This window comes from Melopsittacus undulatus, chromosome 2, assembly GCF_012275295.1.
Source record: "Melopsittacus undulatus isolate bMelUnd1 chromosome 2, bMelUnd1.mat.Z, whole genome shotgun sequence".
NCBI lineage: Eukaryota > Metazoa > Chordata > Aves > Psittaciformes > Psittaculidae > Melopsittacus > Melopsittacus undulatus.
Genome location: NC_047528.1, coordinates 16,925,750 through 16,952,233, shown reverse-complemented (window position 1 = coordinate 16,952,233; position 26,484 = coordinate 16,925,750). Strand labels below are relative to the sequence as shown.

Sequence of the window (26,484 nt, the reverse complement as noted above, 5' to 3'; positions counted from 1 at the left end):
ATTAAAAGGGTCTTGCGGACGGCTCACAAGACACGACTCCTGGACACCCGCTGAACACCACTGCCGTTTGCCGTCTCCTGGAGGCGCTGCCTGACAAGAACCTCCAGCTCCCAAGAAGCCACCAGCAGGGAGGACGCGGGAGCCGTCTCCACCTGCGGTCCGTGCCCAGGAGCGACGCCCAGGCCCAGCAGCCTGAAAGATCCCCGCCGCTCTTCCCGCCCCACACAGCCCGGCAGCACCGGGTCGGCGGTGACTCCGAACGCGGAGCTGTGCTGTTGACGCCCATCAACGGCTGTTTCGCCGCGGAGGCTCCCGGGAGCTGTAGTCCGAGCGCCGATGTACCGCCTGCCGGCTGGGCGGGAAGGTGGTGGCTCGGGACTACAAATCCCAGCATGCTCAGCGCCGGGGCGGTGCCCAGCCTATGGCGCCGGGAGACCGTGCAATGGCGGCAGGTTTGTAATAGAAGAAGGAGAGTGGTAGACAGCTCGGAGTGAGGTTGCAGTTTGAGGAGCGGTGTTGTTGTCTCCGCCCCGGCGCCTGTGAGGGGCCGCGGGTGGGAGCTGTCGCGGTGCGGGTTCTGTGGGGCTGGGGGAGCGGAGGGCGCTGGCGGCGTCCCCTGGACATCGTTTGCGAGGCATCGTCTGCGAGGGGGTTGCGGTGCCGCGGACTGGGGCAGTGTTCGCGCTTATGTCCGTGGCGGAAGGAGAGCGCCGGGCCTGGCCTCTCAGCTAGGCTGAGGAGCACGGCCGTGCCTTACCTTCGTCTCGTCTTGCCGTGCCGGCTCCAGCCCTGCCAAGCTGTCTTGGGAGGCGGTAAGGAGCTGCTGCCGATAAACTTCAGGGGAGCTTTTAACTGTCAGCTGCCGCGAAAGGGTCTGCTAAAGGTGACAGGAAAAATCGCCCTGGGGGCTCGTTCGCCTGAGCAGGAATCTGTTCCTCGCTCGGAAACTTCCAGTGGCGTCTCATAAACAGAAGGTAGTAGAAAAGCATTTTCCTAAGGATATTTTGCTGTTTAGTCATAGTCACTGTTTCAAACAAGCGTTTTTACAGCGGGAAGAAGCTAACAGGCAGCATGGTTGTAGAGTTCCCATGAGAAAATGACACGGAAATGATGAATGCTGCATTGAAATACGTGCCGTAAAATGTTTGTATTTAGATGGACATATTTGAAACTTAGTATTAACACGAGGGTCCTGTGCAGCAAGACTCTCAGCTCCTTAAATCACCTCTCTTTTTTGTTGCAAGCATTTAAAAAAAATTCTGAATCCCTCTCTGTACTACTGAAAAGGCTATTATACTCTGTAGTATTTGAGATAACATTAACTGCACTCAAATAATAAGTCTAAAAGTTGGATTATGTTGATTTTCTGTATAGAAAGTGTTTGTTACTTGTTCAAATCGTTTTTGTTACCAACAAAAAAGTAGATTGTGACTTATTTTTATAAATAAACTAGGTTGGTTATAAGAGAGGAAGTTTATTTTGTTGATAATCTGTTACTTGTAGATTTATTATTCTGTTTATCTCTTTAATTTTTAGGTGCTAAAAGGAGGTAACCATCCATACCAAATACCTGGGACTTTGAAGGTTATATTCTACTAACCCTACATAACATATTGTTATGTTAATGCTACAGGAGCAAGTAACTTGGGATACAGTTTACAAGATGCCAACTATTGAAGATCTGAGTAGTGAACAAAACTTCATTGCGCACTGGATGTCTGATAGTTCCCGTGCGGGAGTCTTATTAGATCCTAGCTTTACTGGTTTGAAAATCAACAAAGAAAACTTATCTGGACCTGAAAATATCACAGCTTTCCCTGCTGAAAGGTTGCATGCATCAGAGAGCTGTTCTGTAAGTGATGACTCCTTGTGTGAAGACTCTGTCAGCTCTTGTGCACGTCAGCAGTATACCACTGAAACATCTTCTCCAGCAGCAGCATGTAATGCAGAAACTTTTAAACCAGACTTTGTCCATGGTGAAATGGATGGTCAGAATAAATCTGATCACAGTGATCCACTCTTACAAAAGCTTGAACAGGTAAAAGGCTTAAAATTTCTTGATGTATATCATTAACATTTGTTTCGTTCCTGCATATGATTTGTCATACCTGGAAGTGAGCAAACCCTCTGTAACATACAGAATACAGCTTAAAGACCAAGTCCTAAGTTACAGTTGTGCATGCATAAAAGTTGGTGTCCTCCTCACTGATATGCAGTTATTGAGAGTCTACTTTCTGTTGTTTTCAGTTGGCACAGGTTCCTGTTTAAAATGAAATTGCATTCAGTGGCAATGTGCTTGTTCTTAAAATCTTTTTACTTGGAAAGATGCACACAGTTTTATCACAAGTGTGGTCCAATTGTTGGTCTGTGGAAGGATTTATAGTAGGGCTTCTGTCTCTCCTTTGGAGGAACTGGAAGTAGCACATATGTATGTGTTGGAGATACAGAAGCACACAGAGACCCACCACCATTGTGGTTGGTAGGGTACAGAATGCCCTGGCCCTGCATAGGCCTTGAGACAGGGCCAGGGACTTTGCTACACAAGGAAATGAAGGCTGGAGTACTGAATTTAATCAGTATTTTAGATTTTTTTGATTGGTTGGGGGTTTTTTTGTTTGTTTTTTCAGGCAGCTTCATGAGTCTTAATGTTCTCCGATGATCTTTTTCCTCCTCTCTTGGTCTTTTGTGTCGGTACTGTTCACTACAACTGAGATCTTGGGGGGGGGGGGGAATCCCATTGCACTTTCTCTAAAGTTTTAATTATTATGAAGTGTTTCACATTTGAATAAAACCACAGCTTAGTAGAAGTTAGTTTTAAAAGAGCAAAATTTGAATACTTTTCCTATGCAGCAGAAATGAGTGTTCTGATTCCTGTTGTTTGCAGATCGGTCAATTAAAGACTGGTGGAACTGTTAACTGGACAAACTGGAAATAGCAAGTGTATTCATAGATAGGAAAATTCTTAATTTCATTCATGTTACACTTATGTAATAGAACATGTTTAAAACAAGACCTGTTGCCTCCATGACACTAATCCTGTGGTGCATTCTAAGTAAACTTAAGCTCAATACATTTATATTTTTGCTTGAAAAGCTGAAGGAACTGCAACAACAGAAACAGGAGCAGCTGAAGAAACAACAGATGGAGCAACTTCAAAGGCTAATGGAAGAGCAGCAGAAGTTACTTAGCATGGTATCTGGTCAGACAGCAATTCTTGGTAAGTTAAGAAAGAAACCATATGACGTACTTTGAGTAAACTGAAGAATTTAATCTCATTTTCCAGTTAAAACCTGAAAGCATATTTGTGTTTTTCACCTTAAGACTACTTGAGTTATCAAAAGATGAATGCTGCATTGCTCCATTGCCTGAAAGTTAAGTGTAGAAGGAAGATTGTTCTGTTTTTATAAAAGGCCAGCTGTAATTGTAACTTGATCATGCGAAGAACATATTTCAAATATAAATTACAGTGTAGAACAAACAGCTGCTTTTGTTTCTGATTAACTGTTTCTCACAATATTTTTCATTGTTTTAAGCTGTCAGTGTAGCCAAATTAAGTGTTCTCTCCTTGCATGGGCTCTCACAGCACAAATTTCTTCTGGTGATGCACTGAAGGATCTGTATTTAAAAACAAACAGTTGTAACCTGTATCGGTTTTCCAGTCTCATTTGCTGTGTGTAACAGAAGGGGACAGTGCTGGGCTGAGAAAAGCTTTGAGAGTTGAGCGGGGGTATTTTCTCCTGTTGGCAGTATAAATCCCACTTGTCCTAAATGGTTATTTTTCTCTCACTCTGCCTGAGAAAATGAATTTAGGGCTTCGTTTAGGAGAACAAAAACCCAGATTGCCTAATTGCTTATTCATGATCATTAACTTAAGGATGGAGCTGGGTGGTCAGTCTTGCCTTTCAGTGTCATTTCTCCTGTGGAAGAGTGGTTGTGTGATACACATACAATGACATAGACTTTCTTTTTTCTATTTAATTTCAAGGCTGTCCTCTAATGGCTGAAAGTCCTAAGCTGAGACCTGGGCATTCAATGGGCTCAGCTACTTTACACCAGCTGCCATCATATGGGTATCAGAGCATCTCTGAAGACAGAGCTTATGCTCCAATTGGTTCTCCACATACACAAGACAGTGATGTTTTACTAAAGTTAAATAGCAAAGAATACACCTCGTCTTTGAAGAACAGCCCTTCAAGAGTGCCTGCCTATGAGAAACGATGTCTGGGTGTGTCTATGAAAATGCAGAATTGTTTGACAAATGAGGAAGACAAACACATTACTGGTTAGTCATTTATAGAAGATAACTTGGTGTGTGGTGGGTTATTTTTCCCATTGTAGTTACGGAAGTTTTCTATTACTTATTGTGAAGATTTTTTACAAGTGTTGGTTTACTTGATTTGTGGTTTGGTTTACTGACAGCTTCCAGATCTCGGACTGCTCTTTCTGATGTCCATGTGGGTTTTATTAAAAGCAACATGAGGCAAAAATCAAGTTTTTCTGTTGTATGAAGTGCTTGTCTGTTTTAGGAAAAACTTAAAACCATTACTACTAAAGCTTACATATGATAGAAGACTGAAAATAGCAAATAGTGACAGATACCAGATAGCTGAATTGTTTAGGCTGAACTGTACACACATTTTCTTGAGGAAAATGGAAAATAACAATTTATCCAAGGATGCAGAATGTCTTTAGACAGCTCTATTGTGTGGATTAGTGACTGAACTGGAATTAGGAATAAAGATGAATTTATGGAGTCCCACCATAGGACTAAACATTTTTTGTATGTCAGGAGCAGTGCAAAGGAGTTCTTTCTTTCCTGCTCTTCTCAATTTTACCATTGGTACCAAATGACTAGTCTGCTGCTATGACTGGAAGAGTGGTTTTGATTTGAATGTAGCAGCTTAATAAGGTTAAACCTTATTAACCTGTAGAGATTATAGGGGAAAAGGTACGGCATTGCATTTCATTATACTTCATACCAGCTTTAAAACTTTTAATCAGAGGGCTTGGTTTAAGAGTATGTGAAAGATTAATTGAACATATTTTATATGTATATACATGGGAAACAGAAGCTTGGTAAGAGATCGCTTCCGTATAGCAGAAATCCAAATTTGTTCATTTATTTTATTTTTAAGCCATAAATTAACAGTAGCAAAGAAGATGAACAATCGGAATGGGTTGTTTAAGGTCTGTGGAAAAGTTTTAGTGCATAATTGGTAGTTTTTTGCAAAAAAAAAAAGAAAAAGCTCAAATTCAAGTAAGAATTAATTTGGGCAAATCTTAGGACTATTTCATGTAGGAGTTCAGACAGACTAAATTACCATAAACCTCCCTCCTGGTTTTAATCTGACCTCAATGTTGCTTAAAGTATGAGCTGAAAACTGATTTGTTGGTGGCAAGAAAAAAAAATTCTATTAATTTCATAGGAAAAAACATGCAGTGCCCAGAGCAAAAAAAGATGGAAATATTAATGGAGAGTGAAGAAGATCACATTGATCCTTTACATGTGGAAAGTGCAGATCTCTCTGAAAATTCAAGCAGAGGAAAACATTTGTGGACTAACACAGAGGAAAGGTAAATCAGATAATTGTTATGCAGCTTGTATCAAATAACTTGAGTTTGGTTGAATTCTGAGTCCTGATTGAAAGGGTCTAATATTCTCAATCTGTGTAGTTTTCTCAACCAAGAATTGCATTCTGCTAGGTATTGTGGAGACCTGTAATAAGAGAGGCTATAGCTTGAAATTGATTATGCTGTGAAAGATACACTGTTGTCTGTTGGCTGAAGAGGTGTGTGCAGCTTAAGGTAATGGTAGTTTAGAAACACAGTTTAGTACATAAGCAGTTATAATTACTGTTCCCAATTTGATTTGTTACAACCTCCTATCTACTGGTGAAAGTAGTAACGTGAAGGAGGAGTATAAGGCTGTAACTATTTAGTTTGTTACCAGGACTTACATTTGTTTAGACATCTACATATGGCTAGAAGTAGTAATAATGCTTGTGGCAGAAGCCTTCTCATGTATAATAGAAGCTTTGTTTATGGAGCTGATAGAGTAACAGTAGTGGCTGGTATTGTTTTAAACCTCTGCTGTGTCTGACAGGTCATTACTAAAACAAGAAGTACTTGTTCTAAGCTATGGTGGGTTGGGCCCAGTCAGAAACTAAGCACTCACTGAGCTGCCCACTCAGTCTGTCCCCCAGAGCAGAATCAGAGAGGGTACCTGAGAAGCCAACTTGAGAAAACTTGTGGGTTGAGATGAAAACAGTTTAATAAGGAAGGAGGGGGAGGGAAGGACCCCAAGTGATCCATGGGCAGTCACCTTCCACCTCCCACAAGCAGAGTGATGCTCATTTGGTCTCTGAGCAACAGCTACTTTTAGAAGGCCATGCCTCAGTTATTATTGCTGAACATGATGTTATATTGCATAGAATGGCTCTTTGGTCAATCTGGGTCACCTGTTCTGGCTGTGTCCCCTCTAAGTGTTTGGCCACCCCCAGCCTACTTCTTGGGGACAGGGAGCAGCACACAAAAACAAAGCAAGCTTTGATGCCATGCAAGCAGTGTTCAGTAATACTTAAGACATTCGTGTGTATCAACACTGCTGTAGTCACAAATCCCAACCACAGCACCATATGGATTGCTGTGAAGAAAGCTCACTCAATCCCAGACAGACCCAGTACTGCTGTGGAGGTGGAGGACTATCAAAGGGGGAGGTAAGGAACACAAACTCAGTAGTATCACTGAACTGGGTAAATGATACTGTTGAAATTGGCAGTATGACTAAAATATGAGTGAAAGTTTGGTGATGCGAGCAGAAGAGTCGTTGAGAAAAGCAAAGAAAGAAGAAAGAGCAAACCCTGCCTACAGTATCTTTTAGATATGTATATTAATGATATCAAGGATTTAATAAGACATTTCTCAAAAGATGAACAGCTAGTGTTACAATGCATTTCTCAGATTGGTCATTAAGTGTCACAGTATCTCATAATTTGTCATGTTTTATGTAATTACACCTTAGGTCTTCAAACAGCAGTGGCTTTAAACACAGTTATTTTGCATAGAAATGTAAGACTTGCTTTTTCTCTATGTATTTTCTTTAATTACACTAGACCTATTAAAGCTGTGATTCAGGAGAAGAAACAGACATTTGAAGAATACCTGGAAGAACAGATACAACTAGAAGAGCGGCGTCTGGAGCAAACACAGAAGTTGCAGGTTAGTTATTGTTATTTTTTTAATCTTTATAGTGCTTTATATATTGTGCCAAGATGCTGCAGCTGCTTTAAAAATGTACAAGGAAGATTCTAGCATCAAAAGCTGACACCAAATGCAGTATTCACATCATTAAAATAGAACAAGCCCCAAATATTTCACTTGTTTAAGATGTCTTTAGAAATCCAGTGGAAATGTACTATGTAAATTCCTATTCATATATGGGGTTCATTTGAAGAAATCTTCAAACTGTATAAGGGTCTTTTTAACATTTGGCGTTTTACTTTTTCTCATTTTTACTTTTCCTTTTTCTTCAGGAGACAAATGGATCAGCCATTCACAAACCAGTGATCAAACGACCCTTCCTGAAAAGAGGAGAAGGATTAACAAGATTCACTAATACCAAATCTAAAATTACAAAACCTGGAGAAAATGTCCTAAAGCTCCACCAGAAGTGTTCAGATGACAGAAATGTCATTAAAGTGGACAGATCACAAATACAGAAGAAAACTCTGCCTCCTGGCAAAGAACTGGTTCCTGGGAACCCTGTTGCACCATGTAAAAAGTATAATCGCCCCAATAAAGCCAAACATTGTCCTATTCCAAAGACCCTGGTACTCAGGAATCGCAACAGAAAAAATACCTTGCCATTAGAAACAAGAATGCAACCAGGGAAAAATCATGATGTACAGATGAAAGATTTTTTCCCATCAGAAATTAACAACAAAATAGAAAATAAAGAGAACATAGTAGAATTTACTAAGTCTAACATCAGCCAGATCGGAAACAGATTACCTGGCACAGAAAAGCCTCAGTTGTCTTATGAGCTGTTGAGTGCCTTTTCTAATTCTAAATGTCATGTAGGTAATCCTGTAAAAGATTCAGAACTGTCTTTTGAAGTTTCATTTCAGAATAAGCTGGAAAACTGGGAAAAGGAAAAAGAAAAAGAGAATCTAGAATTAGATGAATTTTTGTTTCTAGAACAAGTTGCAGATGAAATATCTTTCTCAAGTAATTCCTCATTTGTGCAGAGGATCTTGGATCAAGATCAGCAAACTTTAAAAGACCGCAGAATGTCTTCTACCCCTATCAAGGCAAAACAGCAGCAAGTCAAGGCACTGGCTGTTGAACTTGTAAATAAGATAAATAAAAAGGCAGACGGTATGACACAGGGAAATATGAATGATAGAGCAGTTATGCATACAGCCTCACATTCAGGAACAGCTCTTAGGATGAAGGATCCGTTGAATAAAATGGATGGTGTGGTATTTTCAGCTTCTTCCATGACTGCAGCTCCTGATTTAAAAAGTAATCAGTGGATTGTAAATGAAGATAAGGGTGAGGGCAGTGATAATACTACTGTAGATTCTGAGAGTGAATTAGAGTCCACGTTAAAGGATGAAAATGAAGACGCTCAGACATCCTTTATGAGCCATAGAGAAAGTGATCCAGAATTTTTTGATTATGGGGGTTCTGTTACAAACCTTAGCAGAGAAAGCAAAAATGGAGATGCTGACCTTGGCATATCAGACAAAGATTGCACTGCACTGTCAAAGCAGATTAGAAAAGCTTCAGACCATCAGAGAAGCATGTCTTGTATAAGTAGGAGTGAGTTTGAGTTTGATGATGAAAGAACATGGAGTGATCTTGATGAAAATTATGTTAACAGTGTTTTACATGAAAAATATACTAAAACACCTTTACAGATGGACTTTTCCAGTAAGAATGATACAGTTGTCCCAGAGAAAGCAATAAAGAGAAAAGTTGCCTCAAAGAGAGGAGATGAAATGTCCAAAGAGTCTGCAGTGGACAGTGATTCAAATGGACCTCCTGTGTCAAACCTCATGAAGAAACTGTTTCCTTCACTGAAACCAAAACAGAAGGCAGGATGTCATTCAGAACATGAAATCAAATCAAATGTGGAACAGGAATCAGGAGGTGAGAGAACAGTAAGTGGTAGGAAATGTTGAAGACAACCTATTACTAGTCTTTTCTTCTAACACCTTAGCTGAAACCTGACATTACAGCAAAGGGTACAGACTTGTACTGCAAGGAATGGTTCTGTTCTCACTTTTCGTCTCCTCTCCTGGTTGAGTGTCTGATGTCAGATCTAACAAATATGCAGCTTGCAGAATGAGGATGAGCAGTGCAACCTGGTTTTTTTAAGGTATTTTTTTCCCGCTGGGGGCTAGTTTTCTGTCAGAGCGGCTCATTGAACTAACTTGATCTGGAGCTGCTTGATCACTGTTCCCAAATCAAGGGAAGTATCAAATGCATGCCAAAAATTAAGTGGTACCTCCCTTTCCACTATTGTGCATGTTTACACTACAGTAGGGTAATGCTGTGCACTGTTAGGTTGGCTTATTTACCTGATAAGGATGTAGCAGCTCTGTGTTTTCTGACATCAGTATAATATCTAAAGGATTCATGTGGAATGTGGGAAATGTAATTTTTGTGTCTTACTCAAGTTGATTTCAATTGTGGTTATATTCTGGAGAAGGACTGCTTCTAAAGGCTCCTGTTGAAGCTGTTGCATTTAAGTGAGATCATTAAAATCATAGTTATTTGATAAAAGCATGATGGCATAGCCTACCATTTAAATCTCTTCTCTGTAAGGTGGTGAGATCTTGGTTTCATACTCTGCTCCAGCAAATATTTAGGATTTTGGTTAGGTTTTTGAGAAGTTCATAACAAAGCTGCTACTTCTGCTTACTGTTTTGTGGAGAACTGATCTTGTAGGGTTGTTCAAGGATGCCTGTTAGATGTTGTTTGCAGGAAGAGATGTAGGGTTTTTCTATTGAGCCTCAGAGCATTTAAGGGTAAATGAGGTAACTGCCTACCTAGACTACAGCATCAGTGTCTAGGCTTTTCTGTTGCATACTCAAAAGTGGACTACTAAAACCCTGAGAGTGTTAGGTAGTGAATGAACGGGAAACTGGCATGGCAAAAAAGCCCACAAATCCTGTTGTTGGCTTCTGCAGTAGATCACACAGTGATGATGGGTGTGAGCAGATTTTGTTGTGAATAAAACTTGGAAATATTTACAACCATGAACTTTCCTGTTTGATGCTTGGCCCTTATACCTTCCTTGAATTTCTTTGGATTGATGTGAAGCCCTTCACATTCCATTTGCTAATATATATTTAGTTCTACAAAAATGATAGATGTAGTCAGTATTTGAGGTACTTGAGTAAATAGCATCAAGTGCTTTTAAATGTCACTTTGGTGTTAGCTGAGCAGTAGAGATGTTTCACAATACTACCACTACATCTAAAGTTGTACCACTTGATTTTTAAATTTATTTATTTTTTAATTTTATTTTTTAACTGGTGTATATTAGTAGTTTACTTCAGTAATTATGGATGGCTTTGATATGGATGCTGCTTTGATAACTTGTACCTGGCTGTTCTTTGACAGGAAACACTGTTCCATCCCAGGTACTGAGAGAAAAGCTCATTGAACTGGAAAATGAAATAGAGAGATTCAGAGCTGAAAACACAAGTCTATCTAAACTCCGTGAAGAAAGAGAGCATGCCTTGGCAAATATCAGGTAATTGTTAATGGGAACAATTCAGGCTAACATAGTATGTTCCAGACTATCCTAATGTCCAGTTACCAATAGCACAGGTGTGTATCAGTTATAGTGGAGACACAGGTCAAGAAACTGATTGCTGCTCTATGTATGCATTAAACTGTAATTATTACTAGCACACAAATGATAATAGTAAGAACCCTTTCTAGTTTAATATAATATCCTTAAAGGCTATATTTGGAACAATTTGTATACTTTTGTTCTGAGTGATAACATAGACCTAAACTGGTCTTGTAAAACAAATCTTCATACTAACATGATTGATGCTTTTTCTTTAGATCATATATTTTCATTTGAACTGGGGGACATACAAATAACATACAGAGAGAATAATTATTTCTGGTGACTTAAATGTGGCACACATATTCCTACCAAAGTCACTTCTGTTTTGTTTGGAAAAAACATGTTTTTGGCTGATTTGTGCCTTCCTGCTGTTGGCAGATTCTTTTTCCAAGGTACTTTTAGGGGAATGGTATTCTACTGCTCTGAAAAATGCTGGAAGATTTTAGCCAAAGCTTTGCTGAGTTAGGATAACTTTTTATGACTAGAAGATATCAAAATAGGAATTGTTGGACTTCAAACACTGAGTGGCAATTCTGGCTCCTTAAATAAATAATACCATTTATAGCTTCAATCTTCCTTGGCGTAACATGCTGTATTGGAATCAATGACCACAAAATTCAGAGTCTTCATTTTCTTCCCTGAAATCCAGATGTGAAGTAGTTTTGGGCTAAAACAAATACTTTGTCTCATAATTACAGGAAAGAAATTGCAGACTTCCAACAGCAGAAAGCCCAAGAACTGGCTGAAATAGAAGAGTATAAAAAAAAGGAAATGAAAAAACTGCAAAAGGAACGTAAAGTTTTTGAAAAATATACGACAGAAGCAAGAGCAATTCCAGATAAAAAAGAACGTGATGAAATCCAGGTATAAAAATATATTATTCTTCTAGTTCATGCAGGAACATTTAAATTCATTTAAAGGTAGTCAAGAGCTAATTGTAACTTAATTGAAAGGTTGCAAGTGATTTGAAGAAGGGAACTGTTAGTGGACATATTTGGTGGTGGACTTGGCAGGGCTGGGCTAACAGCTGCACTTAATCACCTTAAAGGTCTTTTCCAACCTAAATGATTCTGTGATTCAGTGGTTCTAATTGAAGAAGGGAACTACAGTCTTAGCAGTTTTGTTTGATGGCTTTAAGGCAAAACTCCCTCATGAGCAAACCTTTTTGTCACATTTCCCTTCTGAAAACTGCCCATTACTCTGGTAGAATTATCTTCAACTTTGATATAAAATTACTGTAGTTAATATTAAGTTGTAAGTTATTATTCATAGTGGTGGATCAAAATGCAAACTAGAACTGCACTTGAGTTTTATTCTGTCTATAAGTGTTGTACAGTAAATATAGTAATCTACGATTTAAAAAGTTACATTTTGTTATTCCTTCTAGTATCAGAGATGTAAGAAACAGAATCTTTTTGTTCCTTCATTGTCAGGATATGTGGTATGACATATACAGACAAGTCATATTGATTATCACGCATGGATCTCCCTCCTTCTTCCCTGCAAATTTTCCTTATTTCAACAAATTGAAGTAATATTTGTTAAACTGGCCAGGCAGATTCACATGTGTGTTATGTGATTGTGTCCTCCCTGCTTTCCTATGTCAAGATTTTTGAAGAGTCCTCTCAGGGGTAGCCTTAAAGATTTAATGTTTCTGTCTCAAGTGTGTTTGTACTGGCCAATCTATGAAGTGCTAAGAATGTCAGGAGGGCAATAAAGATGCTTCCTGTGACTGAAGTTTAGCTTGTAAAGTTGATAGTCTAAATAACATTTCTTTCAGGGAAGAAAACTTTTTCTACTTTTCACCCTTTACCGCATTAAGCTGACCTTATTTTTTTTGTGTGTGTTTGTGTGTCATATATTAAAAAAATGAAAATTTATAAACATGCATTTTTCTAAGGCTTTAAAACAGAAGATTGCAGAATTACAGGAAGATTTTAAACGAAAAGAAGCAAAATGGTCAACCACCCATCGACGTCTGAAAGATCAAATAGAAGCTTTAGTAAATGAGAATATGGAGCTAAAAGAGGAAGTAAAAATTATGGAGAGGTTTCGTTTAGAAGCCTGGAAGAAAGTAGAAGCTGCTGGAAACAAGAAGAAAGTACAAAATCCTGGGATAAATTTAAAAAGGGCAGAATCTGTAAGTTATTCATCTTGGTGTTTTAAATTCATCTGTGTGGATAATCTTGAGGTTTGGATCATAAACTTGGAATCCAGTAGCTACAACTTTGATGTTTACTTTTAATAAACTAATCTTGGAACTCCACTAGTGGTGACAGATTCAGAATTTTGTTACTGTCACATTCTCTCCAAATGCTAATGTTCACAATGTGCAGTGTCCATTCTGGTGAGGAACTCCTCTTAGAAATTCAAAACAATGCAGTCATAAGAGAAAAATCATAGATGGGAATCTAACCTGTGAACGTCTGCAGCTTAAGGACCAGCCATGCAAGCCCAGCAGTTCACCCACTGTCTAAAGCATTTAGATTTTATTTTTAAGCTATAACACTTATTCTGGATTTTGTGCACCAAATCAACTTGCTGCAGTTGTCTGCAGTGAGGCAGCAGACAAGAGTTCCATAGTAGAGCTTGGGCTACATCACACAAGCCCTCTGCTGACCAAGTCTCACAAATGTATAGTTTGTGAGGAAGGCTTCCAGTAAATTTTGTGTTGCATGGTGTATAAATTTTGTTGCTGTATGAACAGTTATGAAGAAATCTGACATTAGCTACAAATAATCTCCTTCCTTTTAGTGTCTTCCAAACAGAGGCCCAAAAAGTCAAACTGTATCTCCACTTCTTCCAGTTCAGAAGTGCACCAAGATAAATGGCAAAAGTTATTCTCAGACAAAAGGTATTAATGTTTGCCTATCAGAGAATTTACAAGTCTTTAAAATAAAACTAATGTGGATTTTTGCTTGTATTAAAAAGAATGCATCATCCCCTCAGAAGCAGGCAAGAGAATACTTGTAATACACTTGAGCATCTGGGTAATTACCTTGCAGGGCAGGGCTCTGGAGAAAATGGTGATGAGACCATTCTCAGAGGAAGAATGCTTCTGGTCATGTTTGGTGGTCTGGAGCATACCAGAAGCTGTGTTCTGTAATCCCAAATGGCATTCATCATGTGTTGAATGCCCTGGAGCTGAACTGCAGGTATGGTCTCATGAGGGTGGAGCAGAGGGACAGATTACCCTCCCTTGACCTGCTGGTGATGCTCCTTTTAATGCAGCCAAGCATAGGGCTGGTTTCTGGGCTGCAAGTGCATAGTGCTGGCTTATGCTGAGCTTGAATTCCTGTTTCTGCTGCACTTATGAAATGTAGGTGTCCTATACAGTTTCATCTTATATAATAAAACTTAAACTGTACCATAATTTCACTATACAAATTAATTGTGTTATGTGTATCTGGGCAGGAAAGCTTTCTACACCTGCATCAGGACCAGCTGCTAGTGACAGAAGTAATTCTGAGACAATGACAGCACCAGAAGATTCTTCAAGGACTTCGATGGTAGTAAGTCCTGTATCTTGAGTTGATTTTTTAAGGGGGAGGAAAAAGCTTAAGTTAATAGTTACTTGTACTTAAATGACTATCTGGAGTGTGACTGGTGAAGCTGTTGACTCACCTTATGTTCAACTGCAATTTTATTGTCGTACCAGAAAATGGTTGTGCTGTAGTCAATGCTTTTTTACCTGTGTGTGTTCTACCTATGTCTTGGAGTTTGAGAGTCTTTCATTGAGGAAACAGAAATCTTGCACTCCCTTGAGTTTTGCAAAATGTTTTACCTTTTGAGAGAAAAGATGGATGTTTGTATGTGCCATGCAGGGCAACCATGCAAGAGTCTTGTCAATAGTTGAATTAATTCTTACATTAGTTGCTGCAGGTACCATTCAGGCTTTATGAAACTTCATCAGTTGTTTCATACCTTGGCATGGATGGCTTCAGGCAGATGAGCACCATGCTACAACACCCTACTGAATTCCACTTTAGTCCAGACTACAGCCAACCAATTATTGCAGAGTCTGTCTATCTTACCACTTCAACTAACCCAGATTGTGTTTATGCCTTCCTGATCATCCTTGTTTCCCGAAATACCTGTCACCTTAGGACAAAAAAGTTGTATAAAGACAAAGATTTGGAGTTTATGCTTAGATTGTTGTCATTTTAGGACATTTCTCCTAATGAAGCTCATGTGTCACTACCATTTGGACCTGCATATGCAGACGGTGAAAAGATAGAGAAAGAAACTGCTTATCCTGATGGAAAGGTAAAATGAGAGCTCAGTTATTTGAAATCCAGGAAGCCATCTGTTGTGAAAGGTGTATGACAATGTGCCTGCGATGGCTCAATACTGACCTTTCTGTAATGTATTCATTAGGTTGAAAAGGTTTTGAAAAATGGCTGCCACCTCATCTATTTCCCCAATGGGACATGGAAAAAAGTGGGTTCTGATGGGAAGACCATGACTATAACCTTCTTCAATGGGGATGTGAAGCAGGTTATGCCTGATCAAACAGTGGTATGTACCCTTAATCTTCTGCATTTTTCTAGAAATATTGATTTAAATGCAAATGTGCACACATGTACGAGATTTCTCACTAGTTACATTAAATCCAAACTGTTTTCTGCAGATTTATTATTATGCTAATGCTAAGACTACACATACTACGTACTCCGACGGCTTAGAGGTCTTGCAGTTTTCAAATGGACAAATAGGTAAAGAAATTGTGCAGCCCAACCCACTCTCAAAATTGCTGCCTATCTATTTATCTAATTAGCTCTGTGTGTGTGTGTGTACATACACACACTTATCCACACCTGTATTTGTGTCTCAAAATAATTTCAGAGAAGCATTATCCTGATGGCAAGAAAGAAATTACCTTCCCTGATCAAACTATTAAAAACTTATTCATGGATGGGCAAGAAGAAAGTATCTTCCCAGATGGTACCATTGTTCGTGTTCAGCGGTAAGCTTCACTTTTCAGGTACCCCCAGCTGGTAGATGGGGATGGAGCCACAGGGCTCACTGCCACAGGCAGTATTTGAACACATCTATAAGTTCACATTTGAACATATAGTACTGTGAACATATATTTACTACTAGAAATCTTGGGTTTTCTTTGGTAGCTTGGAGGAGGAACAAAGACAATGCGTGTGTATTATCTCATTCCCTAACTTGAGAGATTTTCCCAATTTGTGCATAATTCTAATTCTAGAGAACATGCAAGAACCTAGCTCATGGAGCAAGCAGCTCTGATAGCTGATAACAGGTTTAAAACCTAATGTTTTGAGCACTTTCCTGGACTGTTGCAGCAGTAAGATTTAGTGCAGAGAAAGTGCAGTTCTACTGCACTCAGTTTTGCAGAAACAGGTTTTTTGAGTACCAACAAGCTGCCATGGTACTTAACAGGCTTTTCAGAAATACTCATTTGTTAAGTTCTTCCTTCATTTAGGTTTGCGTATATGTCCTAAGATAAATTGAAGCTTCTGTGTAGTACAATGTTACTAAAAAAAAACCCCAAACCCGTATATATTTATTTAATGCAGAGATGGAAGCAAAACTATAGAGTTCAATAATGGCCAGAGAGAACTACACACAGCACAGTTCAAGAGACGGGAGTATCCGGATGGTACTGTCAAGACTGTATACGTGAACGGACAGCAGGAAACAAAGTATGTCTCTGGGAGAGTAAGAGTAAAGGACAAGGATGGTAATATTATCATGGACACCAAGTTGTAGGTAACGTTGAAATATTAGCACAGTAGCAAAAATAACGTACACTTCTGTAACCAGGAAGCAAAACCCTTTCCTGCTTGTTGTATGTATATATTGTTCATAGTTTTCCTGAAATAAATTTATTTTTTGATGTTACTATATCAGAGCTTCTTGCAATGTTTTTCCCATCTCTACTTTAAGAAGCAGTTTAATGGGTATTTTGTCATGTGTGGTTTAAAGGGTGTTTCTTTTCTTTTAAATTGGCTGTCAGAGGAAAAACAAATCACAAAACTGCTGTAAATTATTTTAGACATCTAAGAGAAAATTTCTCAATTCAAGGTGAAAAGCTGCAGTGTTGGAACCCTTGCCATGTAAAAATACAGAGGGTGGCCAAATTTAAGAGTCTGGGTATCAGTTTACTTATTGCTTGACTCAAAAAAGTAAATAAATGGCAGTATTCTTGATGGTTCATTAAAAAAGGTGTTTTTTTTTTTCATAAATGCAAATAAACCCCACATTTTGAAAATGAGCACGTGACAGTTCTATAGGGTATTGCAACCCTGTACAGCACATCTGCTTCATACTAGAGTACGTACTAAAGCTGTGAAAGGGGCATTTAATTAATGTGTAGAACTACCACGAGGGAGGGTGTCAAGAAGAGGGCCAGACTCTTTGTGGTGCCAAAGGATAGTACAAGAGGCAAAGGGTAAAACGTGTGTGATTGTGAGGGAAGACATACAGAATCATAGAAAAGTTAGGGTTGGAAAGGATCTTAAGATCATTTAGTTCCAACCTCCCTGCCCTGGACAGGGACACCTTACACTAAACCATGTCACCAAGGCTCTGTCCAACCTGACCTTGAACAACGCCAGGGATGGAGCATTCACAACTTCCCTGGGCAACCTCTTCCAGTGCCTCATCACCCTCACAGTAAAGAATTTCTTCCTTGTATCCAATCTAAACTTCCCCTGTTTAGGCTTTTACTCGCTACCCCTGTTCCTATCTCTACAGTCCCTAATTGAGAGTCCCTGCCCAGCATCCCTATAGGCCCCCATTCAGATACTGGAAGGCTGCTATGAGGTCTCCATGCAGCCTTTTCCAGGTTGAACAGTCCCAACATTCTCAGCTTAAATATACATAAATGTTTGTGTGTATGGGCTCAAACTGAAACACAGGAGGTTCCCTCTGAACATCAGGAAACACATTTTTACTGTGTAGGGGACTGAGCATTCAAACTGCTTGTTCTGAGAGGTTGTGGAGTCTTCACTGTGCATGTGTCTTCTTTGATGATCCAGACAGAATTCTCCATCAGGAGACTGAAAGGTACTAAGCTTTAAATGTAAAGGATATATTACACTAGTACAACAGAGATGCAAGGTTTCTTTGTATACTACAGCAGTAAAGGAAAACAAGCTTTCAGATGCATGCTGAGCAAGCTCCTGTTTATTCCAAGACTTTCAAATGCACGCTGCCCTTTCAGGCATAGGAAGGAGGTGCAAGGATACCCGAAACACTGATCTCATCATGACAGAAAACAAAGCCCCAATGCAAACATGTTCCAGAACAAAGACTGTAACACTCCCCCACCCTAAACTGTTCACTATCTTGAAGTCATACTGGAGAAGTCTGTCACCAAATATGCCTGAAACAAACAAGTTACATCACAGTAATAGAACTATCATCTTCCCTCAAAGACATCTAACAAGACACTGGAACAAGTGTGCCCAGCAAAACTTTTAATCTATTTCTTTACAACTATACATCAATGGCATCTACTCTTAAGAAAAGGGTAACACTGAACAACACTTAAGGCTCTAAGGTTGAAAGAAGTAATTGAGTTGGGAACAGCTTCACTATTTCAAGATTCAGAACTGCTGGGAACATTATCTGCATCAATTAGAAGAATGCTTATTGTATGGGAAGGAAAAAGGCTACTTAAGAGTTGGCTAAGGAATTTGAAAATCTAGGTCTCCAGTATTTGCTGTAGACAACACATACTGTAAGGCTTTTCATTAAAAACATTCCATGTTTGTCTAGATGTATGGACACCCATGTGGTGGTACCATGGATCTATCTGGGAACCACTGGCACTGGACATTGAGATCAAATGCTGAAAAAGAAGAGAAGCAATTAATTTGGATTGTTAGGGCAGAGTACACTGCCACACATCAACTTACCTTGCTCAGTTACTGGCAGCAAAAGCTCTGGTTTATTGCCTTAGGGCTTTTTGTTTCAGTATCTGGTAGTTCTTAAAGCTACACTATGGGCTTCAGTAAGGGGTACATTTTTTTAAACAGCTTTTTATTTTGTTAAAAGAATGGAAACACAGGCAGGGTTTTTTAAACAAATTGTAGTTGTCAACATTACTGACAGTTCAGATGTCTTAACTCACACTTTCGCAATGGTATCGGTAACACAGTTCAAATTCACTGTACTTACATGTCACTCATCCAAATCTGCAAGTCCCATTTCTATCAGTTTCATATGAACTAGACTTTTGTTATCTTCATACAAAGAAATGGTGACCTCTGGTGCAAGAGCCTGAAAAACAGAAGTTCACAAAGTACTGACAGTTAACATATTTGAATCTCTAGCTTATCAACAATACAAGTTACTGTACTGTTTGTACTGCATTGGCTATACTCCCTGTCTAACTGGAACTGTGAACATACAAAGAATATTTCTGGTTTTAAGTAAAGGAAATTGGTTTCAAACCAACGGGAATGCTCAGAAACCTCGTGACTGCAGGATTAAGAGCACCACAGGATTTTCTCTCTTAGTCAGCATTCCTTCATGGTAAATGCTTCACAATTTCAAATCATGAGGTTTCACAGTAAAACAAGTATTCAGAAATTGAGTTCTAGTGAGAATTTTAGGCTAAGCAAGAATTAGGAGGAGAAAAAAGAAAGTGTTCTCACAACTATGGAAGCAGAGAGCTGTTTTCCTTCAATGCATCCCATCATAGCCCACAAAGCGTCCACACTCCATTCTGGGGAATAAGGAATTCTTTCCACATTTCTGTCATATAAGGCAGGCTTAAATCCAGCCAACAGCACTCGCACTGCCTGAACAGGATACTTCAGCAGGTGACAAGGTATCTGACGCAATCTAAAACAAAAATGGAATGTGTTTGCTTGCAACAATCCATCTGTGAAGCTAAACCACCAGAACAGACAAAGGGGTAGCTTAATGGTTCATGTAGTGGGTTTATGATGTGGAATCTGGGATGAGAGTCACTGCTCTACAATAACATGCCAGTGTCAGAATGAACAATTCACCAGGTAGGGCTAGGCCCTCTGAAGGTGCTCAGCACAGCAACTATCAAGAAGCAGGTCAGTATCACACAGACCCCACACCCACAGCTCACCAGGCACCCTGGCTCCCCATTACAACAGGGATTTGAACTTTCATTTTCCACACAAGCAGGGCCAGTTGTGCCCCACTCACACACTCTCTTATCTTATTGCCCAGCTGTCTTCTGAGCAGACTGCAGTTGCACAGGATCAGAGGATTTGTTTGTACAAGTGGAAGGCTCACTCCCTGTTTTGTGTAAGCTTCCTGGGTGCAAAAGCAGATAATAAACCTGAGCCTACCTTACAGGTTATGTAACCTGCAAATGATGGATAAATCTGGTATTATAATTGGCTTCTCAGAACAACCTGAGAAAGAACGGCAGGTGCACAACCCCATACCCTGAAGACAGAAATTATTTAAATAGCCAACCAACTTTCTCTCCAACTGAAATATAATGCTAAATGATAATATCTATAGTTATATAAAAATACAAAGTAATAAACATAAACCATATTTTTTAATATAAGTGTATACACACATACATACATAGATTTTACATGCAATTTTTCCTTATGCATTTACCTGCTGCTTGGGACAACTGAAAAACTACCATAGTCAACAAACTGAACCAGGATCTTAACAGGGTCAGATTTCATAAGAGAGAGGAGCTTTCCCCTATACCATAAACCATCCTGGTATTCTACAAGACAAGGCATTTCTGTAAAAAGAAAAAAAACCCAACAACAATAAAGCAATGAGAAAGCACCATTAAAATATACTCACAGTGCAAAACAAACTGACTGAGCTTGAAACTCCATTTTACTTTGTGACCAAGAGTAAGGTTTTGCTTCTCTAATTCCTGCTAGTATTTTGTTCTAGGTATCCTCCAATTCTCCCTGGACTCCACAATCATTAGGATGGAGTTTAACTCAAGTGGTACTACCTCACAGGGAAATTATGAGAATTAACAGAAAACTTGCTTGGTAAAAATAGTCATCCAAACTGTTTAACATTTATACTTTTCAACTTCAACTCATTCTAGGATTCTGTGATTCTAGGATTCTGTGATTTGTATTTTTCAGTTAGTAAGCAGACTGATCTCTAAAAGAAGAGACAAGTTTGGAAGAAACAAGGCAGATGCTGCCTGAAACTTCAACTGGAATTTTACTAGTTGGTAGAACACCAGGTTCTAGTAATAAGTGGTTTCTTCTGAGAGTTTTAGACCCACATACTGCACATTATTTCAGGCACAATAACTGTGGACAAGAGAATGAAAGCCTGTATTTTCCCTGAATGGAAAAGAATTCAAGTAAAGAGATGCTCTTTAGGGTTACCTAATTTCTAGCTCTTGGTAGCATGATTTTCTGTACATAACTTGTGTCTTTTGAATATTTAATAGCAAGATTTTCAGTTACAGCTTCAACTGCAGCCACCTTAAGGGAAAGGCTTTATTACTGCCATACACAATCTGAACTCAGTTAATCCACTTTAACACCATCAGAAATGTGAGCAATTTCCACCATTTTCCAGTGGAGTAGAATGATACAGAAGTCTCAGTTTCATGAAAAGTAAAAAAAAAAAAAAAAAAAAACCCACCAAACAAAGACCAAAAAACAGCCCATGAGGATAGTCTATCTTATTACTATAATGTAGGGTTACGCCTTACTCTCCAGATGTTTTAAAGATTCATAGAAATACAGAGTTATTATTATTCTTACAAAAGAATTTCAAGCTTTTTGCACAACCAAATTAAACAACAGTGAAAATAAATACACTAGCGTACCTGTTTGGAAGTGTGTTAGAAGAGGAAAAGACTTCACACTTTTATTGCACCACCTCAGGGCTTCATCAAGGCTCTCCAACTCCGAGTCACAGTTGGCATCTCCCACTGAGGCAGGCTGCTTCATAAGGTTCTTTGAAAGATCAAAGCAAATATATACCTACCCAAAGAAAAGGCTCTCATATTAAAGGTTTTTCAGATGACTCAAAACCTTCAAATTCCATCTGTAGTCAATGATTATTAGAAGATTACTGGTCCCCATCTTTATAAGGATCAGCACATCCTTGGGTCCTCTTTCTTCTTCCCTCAATTTATGAATAATTTCATAGTTACAGATATTTTTTTCCAAGAGCAGAAGAGAGTCACGAATTATTAATGTCACATTTTAATATTAGAAAGTAAGAATGAAAGGCACACACATAATGGAGAACATGCCCATATAAGACTTCACAGCTGAGTCTCATTAGAGTTCCTCCCTCTTGCTACTTGGTAAGTAGTCTCACTTTAATATCAAACCAAAGATTAAAGTTAATGAAGAAAGAACTTTTGCAATGACATTTTGTTTTATATGCAAAGACATTCTGTTCACCTAATTTATAACTGGGTCATCAGTATAATGCTGTAGGTTAGGAAAGGAACGTTCAAACAACATGCATAGGCAAATTAAAATCTATACAACAGCTTCTAACTGAAATGCCTTTTTTACTTCTAAACAGAGCCATTTCAGAACATGACAATATTCCACTGGTAGACCAAACAAATTAAAGAGTAGGTTATTATTTTTTCTAAGCTCAGCATTATAATTCATTGGCCAGGAAGAAAACTGTCATTTTCTAATTTGTACACAATATAAACAATATAAACTCCATCATGCAACTGCTACTTAAATTTACAGGAGTCCAAAGCAGCGTTCAGTGTTCACAATTATATACCATGATCAAAAGTAAGACTTTGAATCATTTGCACAAAAGGAACCAGACAAATATTCATTATAATGTTTCTCCTGTAGAAGAGGAAGCAGAATACATAATTTAGAAAAAGCCTTTTTCTAAGATACCCGAACACTTCCATCTTTTATTTAGTCAAAACAGCTGTAAATTATAGAATCACAGAATCATTTAGGTTGGAAAAGACCTTTAAGATCATGGAGTCCAACTGTTAACCCAGCACTGACAAGTCCACTGCTAAACCATGTCCCTTAAGCACCACATCTACAAGTCTTTTAAGTACCTCCAGGGATGGTGACTCCACCACTTCCCTGGGCAGCCTGTTCCAATGCTTCACAAGCCTTTTGGTGAAGAAATTCTTCCTAATATCCAATCTAAACCTTCTCAGCACAACTTAACGCTATTTCTTATTGTCCTATAGCTTGTAACTTAGGAGAAGAGACTGACATCCATCTCACTACAATGTCCTTTCAGGTAGTTGTAGTTTTATAGTACTTTGGTACTATAAAACTTTTTACTTCGTTTACAGATTTACCAAAACAATTAACACACACACACACACACACATACACCGCACACAAGAAACCATTAAGAATATGTTAGATTTTGTAACACCATCAGCTTCTCACCATTTCTTTCTCTCCTATTTCATTATTCAGCATTTAAAGTCCACACAGGAATCTTTTATCTGGTTGATGAACACTATATGCTGCCTTTTGCCTGGGAAACTACTTAGAAGGAAGCCATTTGTGGGTTTACACAAAACTCAACGACCAATCATTGATCAAAGACAGTAAAATACAACTGTAGCAGGCAGAAAATGATCACATTACTATATGTTCCAGTAATTTAGTTTTTGGAGAGATATATTGTTATTGTTCCACCAAATTAAAATCCAATGACCTGTCTGCTTACTATACAAGCTAAGTACCAACCTGTAGTATGCATAATCCTAAATATCAATTTTTTAGGGAAATGGCCAGTATTTATTTTTCTGCCCCTGCCTAAAAGGATATTTCAAGTGAGAGTTTATTCAGATAGTTGCTCTGCACAACAATCTGCATCAGTAACTCAGCAGCATTTTGCAACCTTACTAATACTTTTTGATATCACCTAAAATTGTTAGCCATGATTTCCTTTTACCTGCATGATGTAACTGCAACATATGTAAGACCTTACAAAATGTACCTCCTTAGGGTTCACCACGTGGGTAACTCTGACAGGGAAGGTATCTCCTGGAAGAGGTAGCGATGGTAACTTGTATGAAGGTGTAACAGCAACATCTTCAAGTAGCTCCTAGACCAAGATAACACTTTATTCAAGCATCATATTTAATAACAAAATAGAAACTAGCTTTGGTATGCTTATTAGTTTAAAGGAGTTACCTAATAATGTAAACAGTGTGCCCTTGACGCAAGAAATATTAACCAACACTTCCTTACAATACTGATTATGTTTTTAAAAAAGCCTTGCAAAAAGAAAACAGAACTAGTTACCACTTGTAAATATAGAAAGGATGTATCTTTGAAATGACCCTAGTGTACTGACTTGCTACTCTGACTGCTGTTAATTCAAGCATGCATTAAATATGGAATTCCCTTTAAAGAGAACACTATTGAGAGAAAAACTAAAATAATCACAGCTAAGTGGCACAGATTAATCTTTATGCCATGCCCAATGTTTACTGCAGTTTATCAGAACAAGTTATCCCTTAAGAGAAAGGCAAAGGATAATTAACTCCTTAGCCACCAATACTACAATTCCTTCAAAAAGGTAATAGATTTTGTACAGATACACACTGTTTCGGTACCACAGCATGGTCCAGTGTGTCTTCCTCTAGAAACGCGTATTTTTATAGTTTGAATTTTGTATGCTATTAACTCATTTGCTTCATGACAAAATAAACCTTAGTGCATTGTGCCTTTATAAGGATGCAAAGCATGTAGGTTGGCTGGATCGTCAGTCAGGAATACAGCTCTTATTCTGGCTTGTACTTCAATAGTGCAGGTAACAAATGGTACCATTTCTCTAGAATACTTTCTATTTTTACACATGTACTTGGTGAACAATTTTCATATGCTCAGAACAAGAGAAGTGGAAGCAACCAGATATATGTAACAGCAAAATGAAACTGTAAATTCTGACCCCTTCTTCCCCCTGCATGATCTGATACAGAATACAGTACAAAAATATCATTACATTCCTCAGACTTAAGAAGGAAAACAGTGTTTCCACTGAAAATGTGTACTCATGAGATTAAGAAAAAAGAATTTCTTGATAAAGAGTAGTAAAGAAATGATGCCTAACTACATTATAGATACATATGCACTAAATACCAGATTCCTGCAAGACAATCGAATACTGTGACAGACGACCTCTCTACGACTGGGTTTAAACTGGACTTATATTCCAGCTCATTCCCAGCTGACCACTACGCATAGCTGAGCTGGGTATCTTAGCTAGCTCTCGTGCGTGTCTTTTAAATGGAGGCTGCATTTGCATTTTTGTTGTTACAGGCTTTCCTTATTGTCAGATTGACTACTGCTAGATCTACCACACTTAGGCACAGACAATCCAGTTGTAAATACTGATACTAAAAAGATGTTCTACCAAGCCATCTCTAGGAGTTACCTATTTCATGCAGTTATCATTCATCCTTTCTGCCTTTGCATCTGTTGTTTAAAAACCTAAAAATGGCTAACATTCCTTACATTTGTAAAGCCACAGCAGAAATGATGTATTCTTAATGTACAATTTACACATCACATAATGACATATACTTAATAAGGCAACACAAGAGTGCTTCTCAGCAGGAAGAACTTAAACCAAACTAAGTAAATGATTAGCTGCAGTGCAGTGTGTTATGTTGTACTTCCTTCTCTACCACATGCAAAGCTTTGTTTACGAACAGCTACATGAGACCACCCTGTAGTGTGAGGCATTAAAGACATCTTCAGGATGATGAAGACCAAACTGATAGCCTGGCGAGTCTCAGATTCTGATTCCCCTGAAACAGACAAGGTATCTTAGACTTTACTCTCATATTGACAAAAGGAAAGCAGAAAGGGCTTTCTATCTAGGTGTTTGTAGAATGCTTTTCCACTAGTCTTGCTGCAAATATCAATGACAGAACAGGTCTTCTTGGTGTCAGGGATGGTGGGACTTATGACCCACATGGCTGGCCTTCAATGCATGTCTACAGTCATCCAACAACCCTGTCCTTTATCCAGATAAATCCTGATAAATTCCTAACAGGGAAACATCAGCTTAGGATATCTGGTATGTCTTTCAGTCATACAGATTCTTGGTTTTAGAGGAAATTAACAGCCTATTTAAAAGCGAGGAATGGGAACAGGAGGAGTAAGCCTTCCTCCAAGCTGAAGTGCCAAACCACACATCAGTCTCTGCTAGAATTTGTAATGCTGTATGCAGTAGGGCAACACAAGATGCAGCATCTGCTCTCATCTACCATGAAAGACCACGCAGAATCAAGAAGTGGAATTAGCCCTTTGTACACTGTTGTTTCTGCCTGAAGATCTGCCTCTCTGCCTGAAAAGACAGTGATTTCTAAAACTGCTGCTGAACAGCTCCTGGTGATGCTAAAAATATTCAGATGACAAGTTAGTAACATCAAAAATAGCTTTGCATGAAGTCTTTGCAGCATTGTCTGTTTTTGCAGATTATTAATTTAAAATCTGCAGACTTCAAGTGCCTTATTGTAATGGGCCTGACATGCAATGCAGTTACATAAATAATAATTTAAAAAATTGTTTGCAGAAGGGATTTTTCAACTGATTTTGGTTTAAATGGTTGGAAATTGTGCGTAGTCAACTGCTGTAGAAAAAATATATCTAAAAACTGTTAGTGTAGCTGTAATT

At 38.7% G+C, this 26,484-nt stretch overlaps 2 protein-coding genes across 2 annotated transcripts in view; one reads left to right on the top strand and one right to left on the bottom strand.

Annotated features, from left to right (window-relative positions):
* Positions 1-420: 420 nt before the first annotated feature.
* Positions 421-16,699, top strand: CPAP (centrosome assembly and centriole elongation protein). Its single transcript, XM_031049616.2, has 17 exons — positions 421-452; positions 1,537-2,038; positions 3,094-3,217; positions 3,986-4,282; positions 5,427-5,574; positions 7,113-7,218; positions 7,533-9,153; positions 10,633-10,765; positions 11,569-11,734; positions 12,771-13,010; positions 13,625-13,724; positions 14,285-14,382; positions 15,038-15,136; positions 15,248-15,388; positions 15,501-15,585; positions 15,716-15,836; positions 16,417-16,699. The coding sequence occupies exons 2-17, from the start codon at positions 1,619-1,621 to the stop codon at positions 16,607-16,609; spliced, it is 4,092 nt and encodes a 1,363-aa protein (XP_030905476.2). The 5' UTR covers positions 421-452; positions 1,537-1,618; the 3' UTR covers positions 16,610-16,699.
* A 1,355-nt stretch (positions 16,700-18,054) lies between these two features.
* RNF17 (ring finger protein 17) overlaps positions 18,055-26,484 on the bottom strand; it is a 47,736-nt gene continuing 39,306 nt past the window's right edge. Inside the window, exons 32-37 of the mRNA XM_034072974.1 lie at positions 23,795-23,902; positions 21,663-21,819; positions 20,462-20,597; positions 19,504-19,693; positions 19,025-19,126; positions 18,055-18,695 (exon numbers count right to left, since the gene is read on the bottom strand). Of these exons, the coding sequence (XP_033928865.1) occupies positions 19,028-19,126; positions 19,504-19,693; positions 20,462-20,597; positions 21,663-21,819; positions 23,795-23,902 (690 nt within the window). The 3' untranslated portion in view covers positions 18,055-18,695; positions 19,025-19,027. The remainder of the gene's footprint in view (positions 18,696-19,024; positions 19,127-19,503; positions 19,694-20,461; positions 20,598-21,662; positions 21,820-23,794; positions 23,903-26,484) is intronic.